Raw genomic sequence first — 11,296 nt, 5'->3', positions numbered from 1 at the left:
CATACAATTTTTGTGATACTTGATCAGGGTGCATGTTTTCTGGTGAATAATGATGATAATGGTGTATAACCTTGTTTCTTTTAGATTTTTGGAAATCGATTAATGTTGAATTGTTTCTACTTTCTCTGGTTCTCGCTTTATGCCGCCAGGTGTCAGTATATGTCCTATCTTTGTATAAATGTGCAATGCTCATTGTAATTAAACATTGTGAAATTATGAGGACTGTTGCTGTTTTCACTTATATTTAACGAATTTCAATCCGATAATTTGACTCGAATTTCCCATAAATTTCCCTGAAATTTTCTACAAATTTCCCATCATATTTCCCCTCACCGATTTAATGCTGCATATTTTTCGGCAGAACAATGATGGAAAATTTTCAGACCAAATGACCTTATTGAAGAGACAGAATTTACATTGGTTGCAATTTAAAATCCTTTTATTTGTGACATTTAAAATAAAAATCAAAAATAACACTTATTTAAAATTTTAATTGAAAAAATCAAGAATAAGTGTTATATATCAATATTTTTAAAAAAATTGTATTTTTAAAACTTATAACAGTTATAACCTGTTTCTAAGCTTTGTATGGCAAATAATAATGTTGCCTATTTTTAGGGTTGAACATTTTTTTTTTTACCGAGTTGTCAGCTCCAATAAATGTTTGATCACAAAATTAATATCTTTTGTTTTCATTTAAATAAACCCAATATTGTCCAAATAAGTATTTTAAAAAGTGTAGAATTATTTCATTTAGTATTACGCTATAGTAAAAGCACTCAAATTGTTGCTCAAAATATGTACCATAAAATTTACTCGCCCTACTAAATTACCCATTTATTTTAACAAATACTTTTGGAAATTCGAGCAAGTTGAGCAAATCCGACAAATTTTTTAGGTTGGAATCGAATTGTGATGACTTGACCATGTTTTTGTTAAGAAAGCTGTCTTTTTGAATAAGTCCGCATTTATTTGAATTTTACGAAACCCTTTTGCCAGGTTGGCTGTTGTGAAATACTAACATTTGTCAAGTTTGTCTAGTATCTCTTCGATGTTTGTTGGAAATTTGTCATATACAATAGGTTACCTTTAGCCAGAAGCGCCTCAAAGAGGCCAAGTATAGGCCATTAAGGCCCTTAGTAGTCTGAATGATGTGAAGATGACACTCACATTAAATTAACTGCTTTTTTTTTAGTCAGTTACTAGATAAAATTTAATTTTGTATATTTGCATATCACTAGTAATGAACCATAATACCATGATTTAATATGACTCTTATTTGTACAATAAATTTATTTTCATGAATTTGTTCATGTGGGTATGCTTTGCTGTATATTGTTTCTTCTGTGTTTAATTTTTTTAACCTCGTGCTCGTAATAGGGCGTAACATTTTTACACAGTTAGTACATGGTCTCTCACAGTCGAGCTTACCCGACTGTAGACTTTTATACAACGCTTTTCAGTCATTTTCCACAAATGCTGTTCTCACTGGAATCCAAACACAATCCAAAGACCATCAGGTGCGTATGCTTTCGTATTTGCAGAATTTTTAATTAAAAACTCGGATGAGTTGAGCGAAACTACTCATGTACTTATTATATCCACAGTATCTATAACCGGCCGTAGCACGTGTCGGAAATGGCTACCCATTTAAAATTGATTCCCCTCAAGCTCTGTACATAATGATGCTCGCATATAAGAGATTGAGGTGAAAAATAGATACCAGGAGTAAACGAACTTCCTTTGGGGGCATGCGCCATTTGACCCAAATGATTTTTATGCACGTATACAGTGCTATGAATGCTTTTCAGGGATTATTTGCAGTGTATTCAGTCTATAAAAAAAAAACAGAGTGGTTCAATCTGGAAAGTTCTAGTCTAGTCTAGAAATTTGAGGCATCTGCTGTTCAATGAAACTCTTGCGTAAAATTTGGCTTTTTGAAAAGGTCATCTTTAAAGAAAAGTGATTTTTTAATTGTATTAACCTAAATCACCTAAAAACGAGCCGAGTGCTTTATGTGATTTCAGAATGGGATATTTAAATATTCCTTGATTTTTCTCAGATTTGTCTTGAGCCCGTTGTCTGAAATAGCTAATCCTAAGAAGTCAAAAACTGTTTATTAAAGAAATCACATTTTTCCAATTGAATTCTCAATATTGCATTCCGTAATGTCGTTGTCTGTTTTACTGAACATCAATGTAAAAGTACCAGATTTTCCCAACAGAATATCGTCTAAGGCTGTTTAAAACATTTAAGGTAGAGATGGGCACGAGCCTTCTATCAGGCCCGGCCCGGTCCCGAATTAAATTTTTCAAGCCAGGCCCAGCCCGAGCTCGGCCCAAAATTATCACTGCGGACGGCAGTGCGGACGGCGAAAGGCGTCTAGCAATATATACAGCTAATTTGGAAAATTAGTCGGCCCGTGCTACAGTCGAGCATACTCGACTGTCGGAGACCCCGTACTAATAATGGAAAAAATTAAAAAATATTTCGTTAACTTAAATGTATATTCTATCAGATTGGTTACGATGTCTCATAAAACATAAAAGATTTTCATACTAAGACTTGATTTTCGATTCAACCAACTTCGGTCAGGATATATAAAACCAAGTTAAATGCATACTGTATTAGTTTGGTTGAGATATCTCTTAAAAACAAAAAGTTTTTCATACTAAATATTGATTTTCTATCGATTGTTCCTATGGGCGCCATATGATATAGTGGTACGATCCAAAAAAGGAAACAAACTTGGTCTGCCTGCAATATAGAGGTCTCTATATTAAGTTTGGCGTCACTAGCTTTTAAATTGTTCTTATAATTTGGATATGAAATTTTCTTTGTCGATTTGTGGGCGATAAAGGGGGCGTGGCCGAATTTTGAAACAAACTTGCCTGCAATATAGAGGATTCCCCATACGAAGTTTGGTGTCTCTAGCTCTTATAGTCTCTGATATCTATTTGTTCATACAGACAGACGGACGGACATTGCTATATCGACTTGGCTATTAATGCTGATCAAGAATATATATAGTTTACAGGGTCTGCCAAGCCTCCTTCTGCCTGTTACGCACAAATTCTTTAGGACAAACCCAAAAGACCCCTGTACTTTTTTTCAAGTACGAGGTCTAACAAACATATGCAAGCAACCGCCACAATAATAGAAATTTCTAGCTTATCAGCAAAAAAGCATTAAATAAAAACTTAAAAATAAGTTGGCGTAGACGGAAATCGAGCTCACGACTCAATTTCAAAAGAAATTTTAAAACTACGGAGGCTCAACCAATTGAGCTTCATAGACTATTGCATATTGCCTGCTTAATTATCATATTACTCAATTTCAAAAATATTTATTAACATTAAATGTTGATAATAAATAAACATGGAATGTTCAGATAAATATTGAATATCAGTACACTAAGCCACAGGGGCCCACGAATTACCGGCTGCCAAATTGCAGGTATTTTAACAACATTTTCATGTTATCATGTTATGATTACTGCCAACGCTCCCTGCTAAATCTGGAAACTCTGATTTTAAATTGTACATATAATTTGGATACGAAATTTTTGATGTCGATATTTGGGAGTTACGCGTTTGGGCGTGGCTTAATTTTGAAACAAACTTTATCTTTTACAAATAAACAGAAACTGACATAACAAGTTTGGTGTCTCTTATACGAGTACAAGGGTTACACAGAAAGCAAAACCAACCAAAAATCTCTTAAATCTGCATACAGATTTGAGAGATTTTCTTAAATCTTCATACATTTGTAGAAGATTTTCGGTTGGTTTCGATTTCTTTGGCACCCCTGATAGTCTCTGAGATCTAGGTGTTCATACAGAGGTCAGGACAGATGGACAAGGCTATATCGACTTGGGTTTTGATACTGATAAAAAATATATATACAGGGTTGCCACAGAAAGCGAAACCAACCGTAAGTCTTCCAAATCGCCGTACGTTTTGGGGAGATTTTCGGTTCGCTTCGATTTCTGTTGCACCCCTGTTAGTTTATAGGGTCTGCCTTCTAGTGTCTGTTACGCACATTTAAGAAACTTAATTTTTGAGGTACGGGGTCTAATAATTAAATTGGCTATAAATCATGCATAGTCAATTTATTATTGAAGCAGATAAGTATACGGGTTGTCTGCGAACTGATTCCAAATAAAAGAAAATTAAAGAAATTTGAATGCAATGTGTGAGTCTAAAATTGATCGTTTGCTACTAAGGTCGATACTACGGCTAATGATGGTACTGGCACTTGTTATTATAATAGTGATGTTGGTATGGATGGCAGGGAAGTTTGTTTGCTTATAATTTTGCTTCAAGTGCGTATTCCATGTTGGTATCGAGTTTAGAATGATTGCCAAGTAGAAGAAAAGGTAAAGGTTGCGAACGGAAATCTTGGCTGGGTACCATCCCGGCGGGACGACGTGAACGCTTCTGCTGGCGCACGCTCCAGTGCAGACGATAAAGATCATCATCGTCGGAATGTTCTTTTGATTCCTCCAAGTCAATTGTCTTTGGTTCAATTGAACATTTGGTCATCTTTGTTTTAGATACTGAGTCGCCAGGCAGAGCTCGCAGCGCCGATGAGTCTTGCGGAATGTTAAGCATCGAGTCTGGTAAGTTAGAGAAACTCTTTGAGCTGATCCTCTCCAGGTCCAACCCGTTCAGCGTTCGAAGCGAAAACTGTTGTCTCATGCGTTTTTTAACAACGCTGGGAATATTTAATCGCGAATCTCGACACTCCGAAGCATCGTCCAAGCTGTCAAGAGGGGAATCCTTGTCCTGTTCAATAAGGCTCAGTCGATGCATACGTTTCCTTAACATGTCATCGATTTCATGACTTGTTGTATGCGATTTATGTGTTGACATTTCAGTTACACCGGCTGACTTATCATGAGCTGTCTTCCGAGTTTTTTGCGTCTGCTGTAGAAGTAGGCGAGTATTCAGAAGCGATTCCCGGAATTTAGGCAAGCCTATTATGGAATTTTTTTCAGATTTGGCCTGCCTGTCGAGTGGTGGTTGTTGCTGCATACGCTTCTTGACAACACTGGCAATACTTAGATCTGAATAGTCATTAAAATTGAAATTGGCTGTCTTGCCGCGCTCGGTGATGCTCAGACGTTGTAAAACGTTTGGCATTTCCCCCTGCTGTTTTATACGTTGCTTGAAAATGCTCGCAATGCTTAAATTGGATTTGCGAGCCCATTCTGTCGTATCGTCATCTAGCCGATCGCATTCCGACAGCCGCTTTTGCTTTTGTTCCTGCGAATGGATGACAGTATCCAGAAAGTCGAAATTATCGATATAATAATGCTTCTCCGGCTTCTTGGCATAAGAAGGGCTCATCTTATACTCAAGCATTTGTAGCTTATAAACATTGAGCCGGTACCGTAAACTACTGATCCGACTGCGTACAAAGGAAGCGGTTAGGTGGGAGCCCAACTTACTGGCAATATCATCCCACGCCTCACGCTTAAGCTTTGTATCCTGATGCTCGTTCAACGACGTATTCCACAGGCATGCATGTTGGCGGTACAAGTCAATTAGGCGTAAATGAAAATCCTGATCCTGCGAAGACGGCAACATGGGTGCAGCAATATTTTTGGCCGAGTCGCGGCGTCGGCGCTCAAGACGACGCGCTTCCATCTTACCACAACTTGTCTGAAACGAAGCCCTATACAAATTTAATGCTTGTGTACTAAAATTGTTCAGCCCAAATGCCTTGATATGTCTACTCGATAAAATATGTAATTCATAATTTGGCAGCTGTCACATTTGCTACTGACCAGTGTCGAAAAATTATTTCATTAGGAATATATGGTTGCTTAGATTGTTATACCCATTTTTAAAACTAGTGGGCCGGTGCTACAATCGAGCATACTCGACTGTCGGAGACCCCGTACTTACTATGGCAAAAACTAATAATGAAAAAAATAAAAAAATATTTAGATAACTTAAATGCATATTCTATCATATTGGTTACAATGTCTCATAAAACAAAAGATTTTCATACTAAGACTTGATTTTCCCGATCGGTCCTATGACAGCTATATGATATAGTGGTCCGATTTGAACCAACTTTGAACAGCATATATAAAACCAAGTTTTATGCATATTTAATCAGTTTGATTACGATATCTCATTAATCAAAAAAGCTTTTCATACTAAGATTTATTTTTCACCCGATCGGTCCTGTGACAGCTATATGATATAGTTGACCAATTAGAACCAACTTCGGTAAGGATTTATAAGTCTAACGTAACTGCATATTCTATAGGTTTGGTTACGATATCTCATAAAACTAAAAAGTTTTTCATACTAAGACTTAATTTTGGCTCGATCAGTCCTATAACAGCTATATGATTAGTGCTCCGATTTGAACCAACTTTGGACAGGATATATAAAACCAAGTTATATGCTTATTGTATCAGTTTGATTACAATATCTCATAAAACGAAAAAGTTTTTCATACTAAGACTTGATTTTCGACCGATTGTTCCTATGGGCGCTATATGATATAGTAGTCCGATTCGAACCAACTTTGGACAGGATATATAAAACCAAGTTTAATGCATATTATATCAGTTTGGTTACGATATCTCATAAAACAAAAAAGTTTTTCTTACTAAGACTTGATTTACGCCCGATCGGTACTATGACAGCTATATGATATAGTGGTCCGATTTGAACCAGCTTTGGACAGGATATATAAAACCAAGTTATATGCTTATTGCATCAGTTTGGTTACAATATCTCATGAAACAAAAAAGTTTTTCATACTAAAACTTGGTTTTCGACCGATTGTTCCCATTGACGCTATATGATATAGTGGTCCGATTAAAAGAACAAACAAACTTGATCTACCTGCGATATTGAGGCATCTACATACCGAATTTGGTGTCACTAGCCCTTATAGAGTCTGAGATCTAGGTGTTCATACAGACGGACGGACAGACAGACAGACGGACATTGCTATATCGACTCGACTTTTGATGCTGATCAAGAATATATACACTTTATAGGGTCTGCCACGCCTCCTTCTGCCTGTTACGCACATATTCGTAAAAACAAACCCAATAGACCCCTGTACTTTTTTTTTAAGTACGGGGTCTTAAAATAAGTAAAAAGGTTTATTGTACTCGTTGTAATGTATGTAACAGGAAGAAGGAGGCAACTCCGACCATATAAACTTTATATTATAAAGTACATATATTCGTGATCAGAGCTCAGAGACTATCAAAACTAGAGCATCGAAGTTTGGCACACAGACTTCTATAAACCCCACGCAGATCAAGTTTGTTTTAAAATTTTGGTTACTGCTGCCTTTAAAGGAATCTATAAGTAATCGAATCCACTGGCAAATTGTTAGCTGCGCTGTCAACCTGTCAACTTTTTAGTCAGATGGGCACGTTCGCTTGTGTTGGGGTATTCCAACTTTCTTTGTTGGCTAAGTTTTTGTTCCCAAAATTTTTATATTTGACTATGTGTGTGTTGTGATTTTTTTGTTTAAGAGTTGTGCTAATAAACGACTCTGAATGGTCGATTCTATGTTGTTTGCAGTGCCAAATCTTGATGGACTTTCTGCATTAAGCAGTTCTTCAAGTTGAGCAATCTCTATCTTTGCTCGGTTTATTACGTCTGCGTTTTTTTTTTTATATTATTTAACAACTTATTGTTATCAGTCCTAAATCACACACAAACAGTACTCACTCAGAGTAAAAAAAAACATAAATGCAATGTTAATTTTCGAAAATTAAGCACGTCAGATTGTAAGATGCTTTCTTACAATTGATTTTTGTAACGGGTTCTTGCTGCTTCTGCGGCGCTGCTGTCAGTTCAGCTGTTGTTGTCCTGGATTCTCCAGAGCCAATTTTACAGTCGCCATGTAGTTTTAAGCAACAAGTGTTCCCTTCGACAGTGTAGTAGTGTAGTTTCAAACAACAAGTGTTCCGTTAGAGTTTTGTTTATTCAACGATTTTTATACCCTGAGCCCGATGTCTCAATGGCCCCAATGGGCAAAAAAGGTTATAATGTGTTTGGCTGAATGTGTGTAACAGGCAGAAGGGGGCGTGAAAGACCCCCAAAAGTATATATATTCTTGATCAGGATCAACAGCCAAGTCGATTGGGCCATGTCCGTCTGTTTAATCGCGTCGATCTCAGAGACCATAGGAGCTAGAGAATTCAAATTTGGTAAGTAGGTTACTGGATACTGTACGCCGATCAAGTTTGTTTTTTTTTTTTTGAGCGGATAGAATATGCATTTAACTTAGTTTTGTCCATCTTGACCGAAATTCGTTAAAATCGGTATATAGCTGTATAGGACCGATCTTTCAAAATCCAAACTGATATAATATGCATTTAAGTTGGTTTTGTACTTTCTGACCAAATTTAATTCAATTCGGTTCCATATATCATATAGCTGCCATTTAGTATAGCGTACTTGGGCACAGGGTATCCTACTGTCGAGCGTGCTTACCGATTTTTCCCCTTGCTGTTGGAATTTTCGAAAATCCCATAAAAGTTTTAGTGCATTCACTGCTAAGTAGGCTACGAATTTGACACCCACACAGTTGGCTCTTGTTTTATGTTCAATATTATATATACCCTGCCCAGAAGGATATACAATACAGTCGAAACTTTAAAGAATTTCGACTAAAATATACAAATTTCATATATAAAAATCAAATAGATTTTCTTCTCAGTAATCGAATTATTAAAAGGTGAGTCTCTTGGTCCTGGAAATTAATGTCGTGGATGTGTGTGAATGTTCATTGATTAATGACTTTTGGGAAACTAGGCGCAGCATTAATTAGAATAACATGGCCTCAGGCATTGAGGTTGCAATAGAGTGCAAGAGCATCTTCGAGCAGATACGCAAGATGAAGCAATATCGCTATGTGATCTTTGTCATCAAGCAGGAACGAGAGATCACTGTGGAGGTTATTGGGGCCCGAGATGCTGCCTATGATAACTTCCTGGACGATCTGCGTAAGGGTGGGCCGGAGGAGTGCCGCTATGCGGTCTTCGACTACGCATATCATCATCAGTGTCAGGGGGCCTCCTCGACGTGTTTAAAGGAGAAGCTATTCTTGATGTTATGGTGCCCAATGCAGGCCAAGATCAAAGACAAGATGCTCTACTCCAGCTCCTTTGCTGCGCTTAAAAAAGAATTCAATGGCGTTCAGAAGTACATACAAGCCACCGAATTGGAAGAGGCCTGTCGAGAGTGTGTCGAGGAACAATTGCGCGTTCTAGACCGAGACTAAGATGTACACTGTAGTCATCGGACAGATTTTTTTTTGGCCTAAATTGACATTCAAATTGTTGAGTTGCATATTATGGAATTAACTTTTATCTTCTCGGTTGTCAAAGTATTATTTCAGCGCTATATATAAAGATTGCAAGTATCCTTTCATCTTAAGTGTACTATGCTTGTACTTGTTTACTCTGCTTAGTCTGCAAACCCGAACCGTTTTAAGCAACTGATCTAGCCGTTGGCTATTTTATTGAAGGCAAAATCCCCTTAAATTCGACAACTCTTAGGAGAAATATTAGTTTCAAACATCAACTGTAATTTAATTTGCAATTCCGAACGTTTCATTGGTTGTTGTCAGTAATAGGTCGAGAACGTCTAAAAGCTGAGGCAGAAGACGTGACGGCCGGCTCTGTTGCTTGGGAGACAACAAAAGTTTTTCCATTGCCTATGCACTATGGCGTATTCTAGGAAATTAGGTGGCAAAAATCTGTAACTTTTGAGCCCGGTGAGATATCGGTCTAGAACTTGAATTATATATTCTCTACACCTCAAAGAAAATTTGAACCAAAAAAAAAAGGCACGAGAAAGGGCATATATTAACGTTCAAACGCAAAAAGTCATGTTTTTCAACCTTTAAAATGCAAGAGCAAATTTAAAAAAAAATGTAAGTGAAGCCTTTGAACGTTTCAAATTACTTTCTCCTGAGCAGAGGCTATCTCTATGGCGTAACAGGGAAAAATACCGTGAGTTATGTTACTAAAAGTCAAAAATCTCCAATCGGACACAATTGCACTATGGTCCGGATGACGTTTTTTTTTGGAATAAATTAATAACTCGAGAACGAATGAAGATTTTTTGGTCCAGTTTTTTGCATTGGGCTTATAATATCATTACGCAAATGGCGTAGATGGGGCCTGGTCCCTGTGCTCCTGACATTCTGGTTAACAGATATAAGGATCGAAGTACTATAATATACAATATTTTATTGATCACATAGAAAAAATCGGTCGATAACTTATATTTTGTATGTAACAGGAAATTTTAATTATTTGCTAATGGTAAATAATTAATATATATTCATTTTGTAAACACAAGCTATTGTAATTTTTAGGAATTCCCGCTATAAAATTATCCAAAAAGTAATCTTTTTCTTTATGCATATGCTGTCACCTCACTTCGAAGAGCTTCGCCTTTTCCAAAGTGAGGTTAACTGCAATATAGTGGAATTGTGAAAAATGCGCAGAAATGTGCAGCTTAAGCTTAATAGCACGATTTCAGAATTGATCAATTTTTAAAATGCATATAGTCTTATTGCTGACAAGTGCTGACAAAATTAGTTATCTCTTTTCAAAGATAAAATTGAATAGAATTATTTTTTTTCGAGGCAAGTTTTTAAATTACAAAAAACAACATATAGCACGTTGATTTTTAACAACGCAGGTATACTAACACAAAGTACAAGCCACAAGGAATATAATTCATAATAAATTTTGTTAAAAAAGCTTCTGAATTAGTGTTGTAAGACAATTAAATTTAACCTAAAAAATGGGAATAAAAGTTGCATGTGCTCTTTGTTCAAAGCAACTCTGTTTAACAGCTGTTTGCTAAGCAGTGTTGGACAATGTTCGAATTTTGACCATGCATTATTTGAGTTGGATGTATTTTGAATGCATCGCCATCAAAAAATCGTTAATTTTAACAACTTTTAATAATGACTTTATCCAAAGTCATGACTCATGACCAAGTAACGTACATGTTGTTCCTCTCCTTACCACATCACGACTTACATCTTATCCATATCAGACTTTCCTTACAGTACACAAAAATTAAGCAAATCAAAAATGAGCACGTCGCCTATTTGGATTGAGAATAAGAAACAAATTGTTCACATTACCCAGCGGTTCAAACTCGTAGTACAGAATCGATTTCGTAAAGCACAGTTGGAGAAAATCGATTACAGTCAATACTACTTTTCCATGGATAGGTCGCATTATGGGCTGCCAACATACATATCACATTGAAAGGAGAAGATG

At 36.6% G+C, this 11,296-nt stretch overlaps 2 protein-coding genes across 2 annotated transcripts; one reads left to right on the top strand and one right to left on the bottom strand.

Moving 5' to 3' along the window:
- Window positions 1-4,056: 4,056 nt before the first annotated feature.
- LOC117789908 lies at window positions 4,057-5,725 on the bottom strand. The gene has a single exon (XM_034629089.1). The coding sequence runs from the start codon at window positions 5,649-5,651 to the stop codon at window positions 4,308-4,310; it is 1,344 nt and encodes a 447-aa protein (XP_034484980.1). The 5' UTR covers window positions 5,652-5,725; the 3' UTR covers window positions 4,057-4,307.
- A 2,942-nt stretch (window positions 5,726-8,667) lies between these two features.
- On the top strand, window positions 8,668-9,433 carry LOC117787980 (cofilin/actin-depolymerizing factor homolog). The gene is made up of 2 exons (XM_034626628.1): window positions 8,668-8,727; window positions 8,805-9,433. Exon 2 carries the CDS (start codon window positions 8,827-8,829, stop codon window positions 9,271-9,273), a length of 447 nt encoding a protein of 148 aa, XP_034482519.1. The 5' UTR covers window positions 8,668-8,727; window positions 8,805-8,826; the 3' UTR covers window positions 9,274-9,433.
- The last annotated feature ends 1,863 nt before the right edge of the window (window positions 9,434-11,296 follow it).

The sequence above is a fragment of the Drosophila innubila genome, chromosome X (genome assembly GCF_004354385.1).
Source record: "Drosophila innubila isolate TH190305 chromosome X, UK_Dinn_1.0, whole genome shotgun sequence".
NCBI lineage: Eukaryota > Metazoa > Arthropoda > Insecta > Diptera > Drosophilidae > Drosophila > Drosophila innubila.
This window is presented reverse-complemented; position numbering and strand designations above follow the sequence as displayed.

What these genes read in the sequence shown, in the direction of transcription:
- LOC117789908 (XM_034629089.1), bottom strand. Translation starts at nt 5,651, where the DNA reads ATGGAAGCGCGTCGTCTTGAGCGCCGACGCCGCGACTCGGCCAAAAAT.
- LOC117787980 (XM_034626628.1), top strand. Translation starts at nt 8,827, where the DNA reads ATGGCCTCAGGCATTGAGGTTGCAATAGAGTGCAAGAGCATCTTCGAG.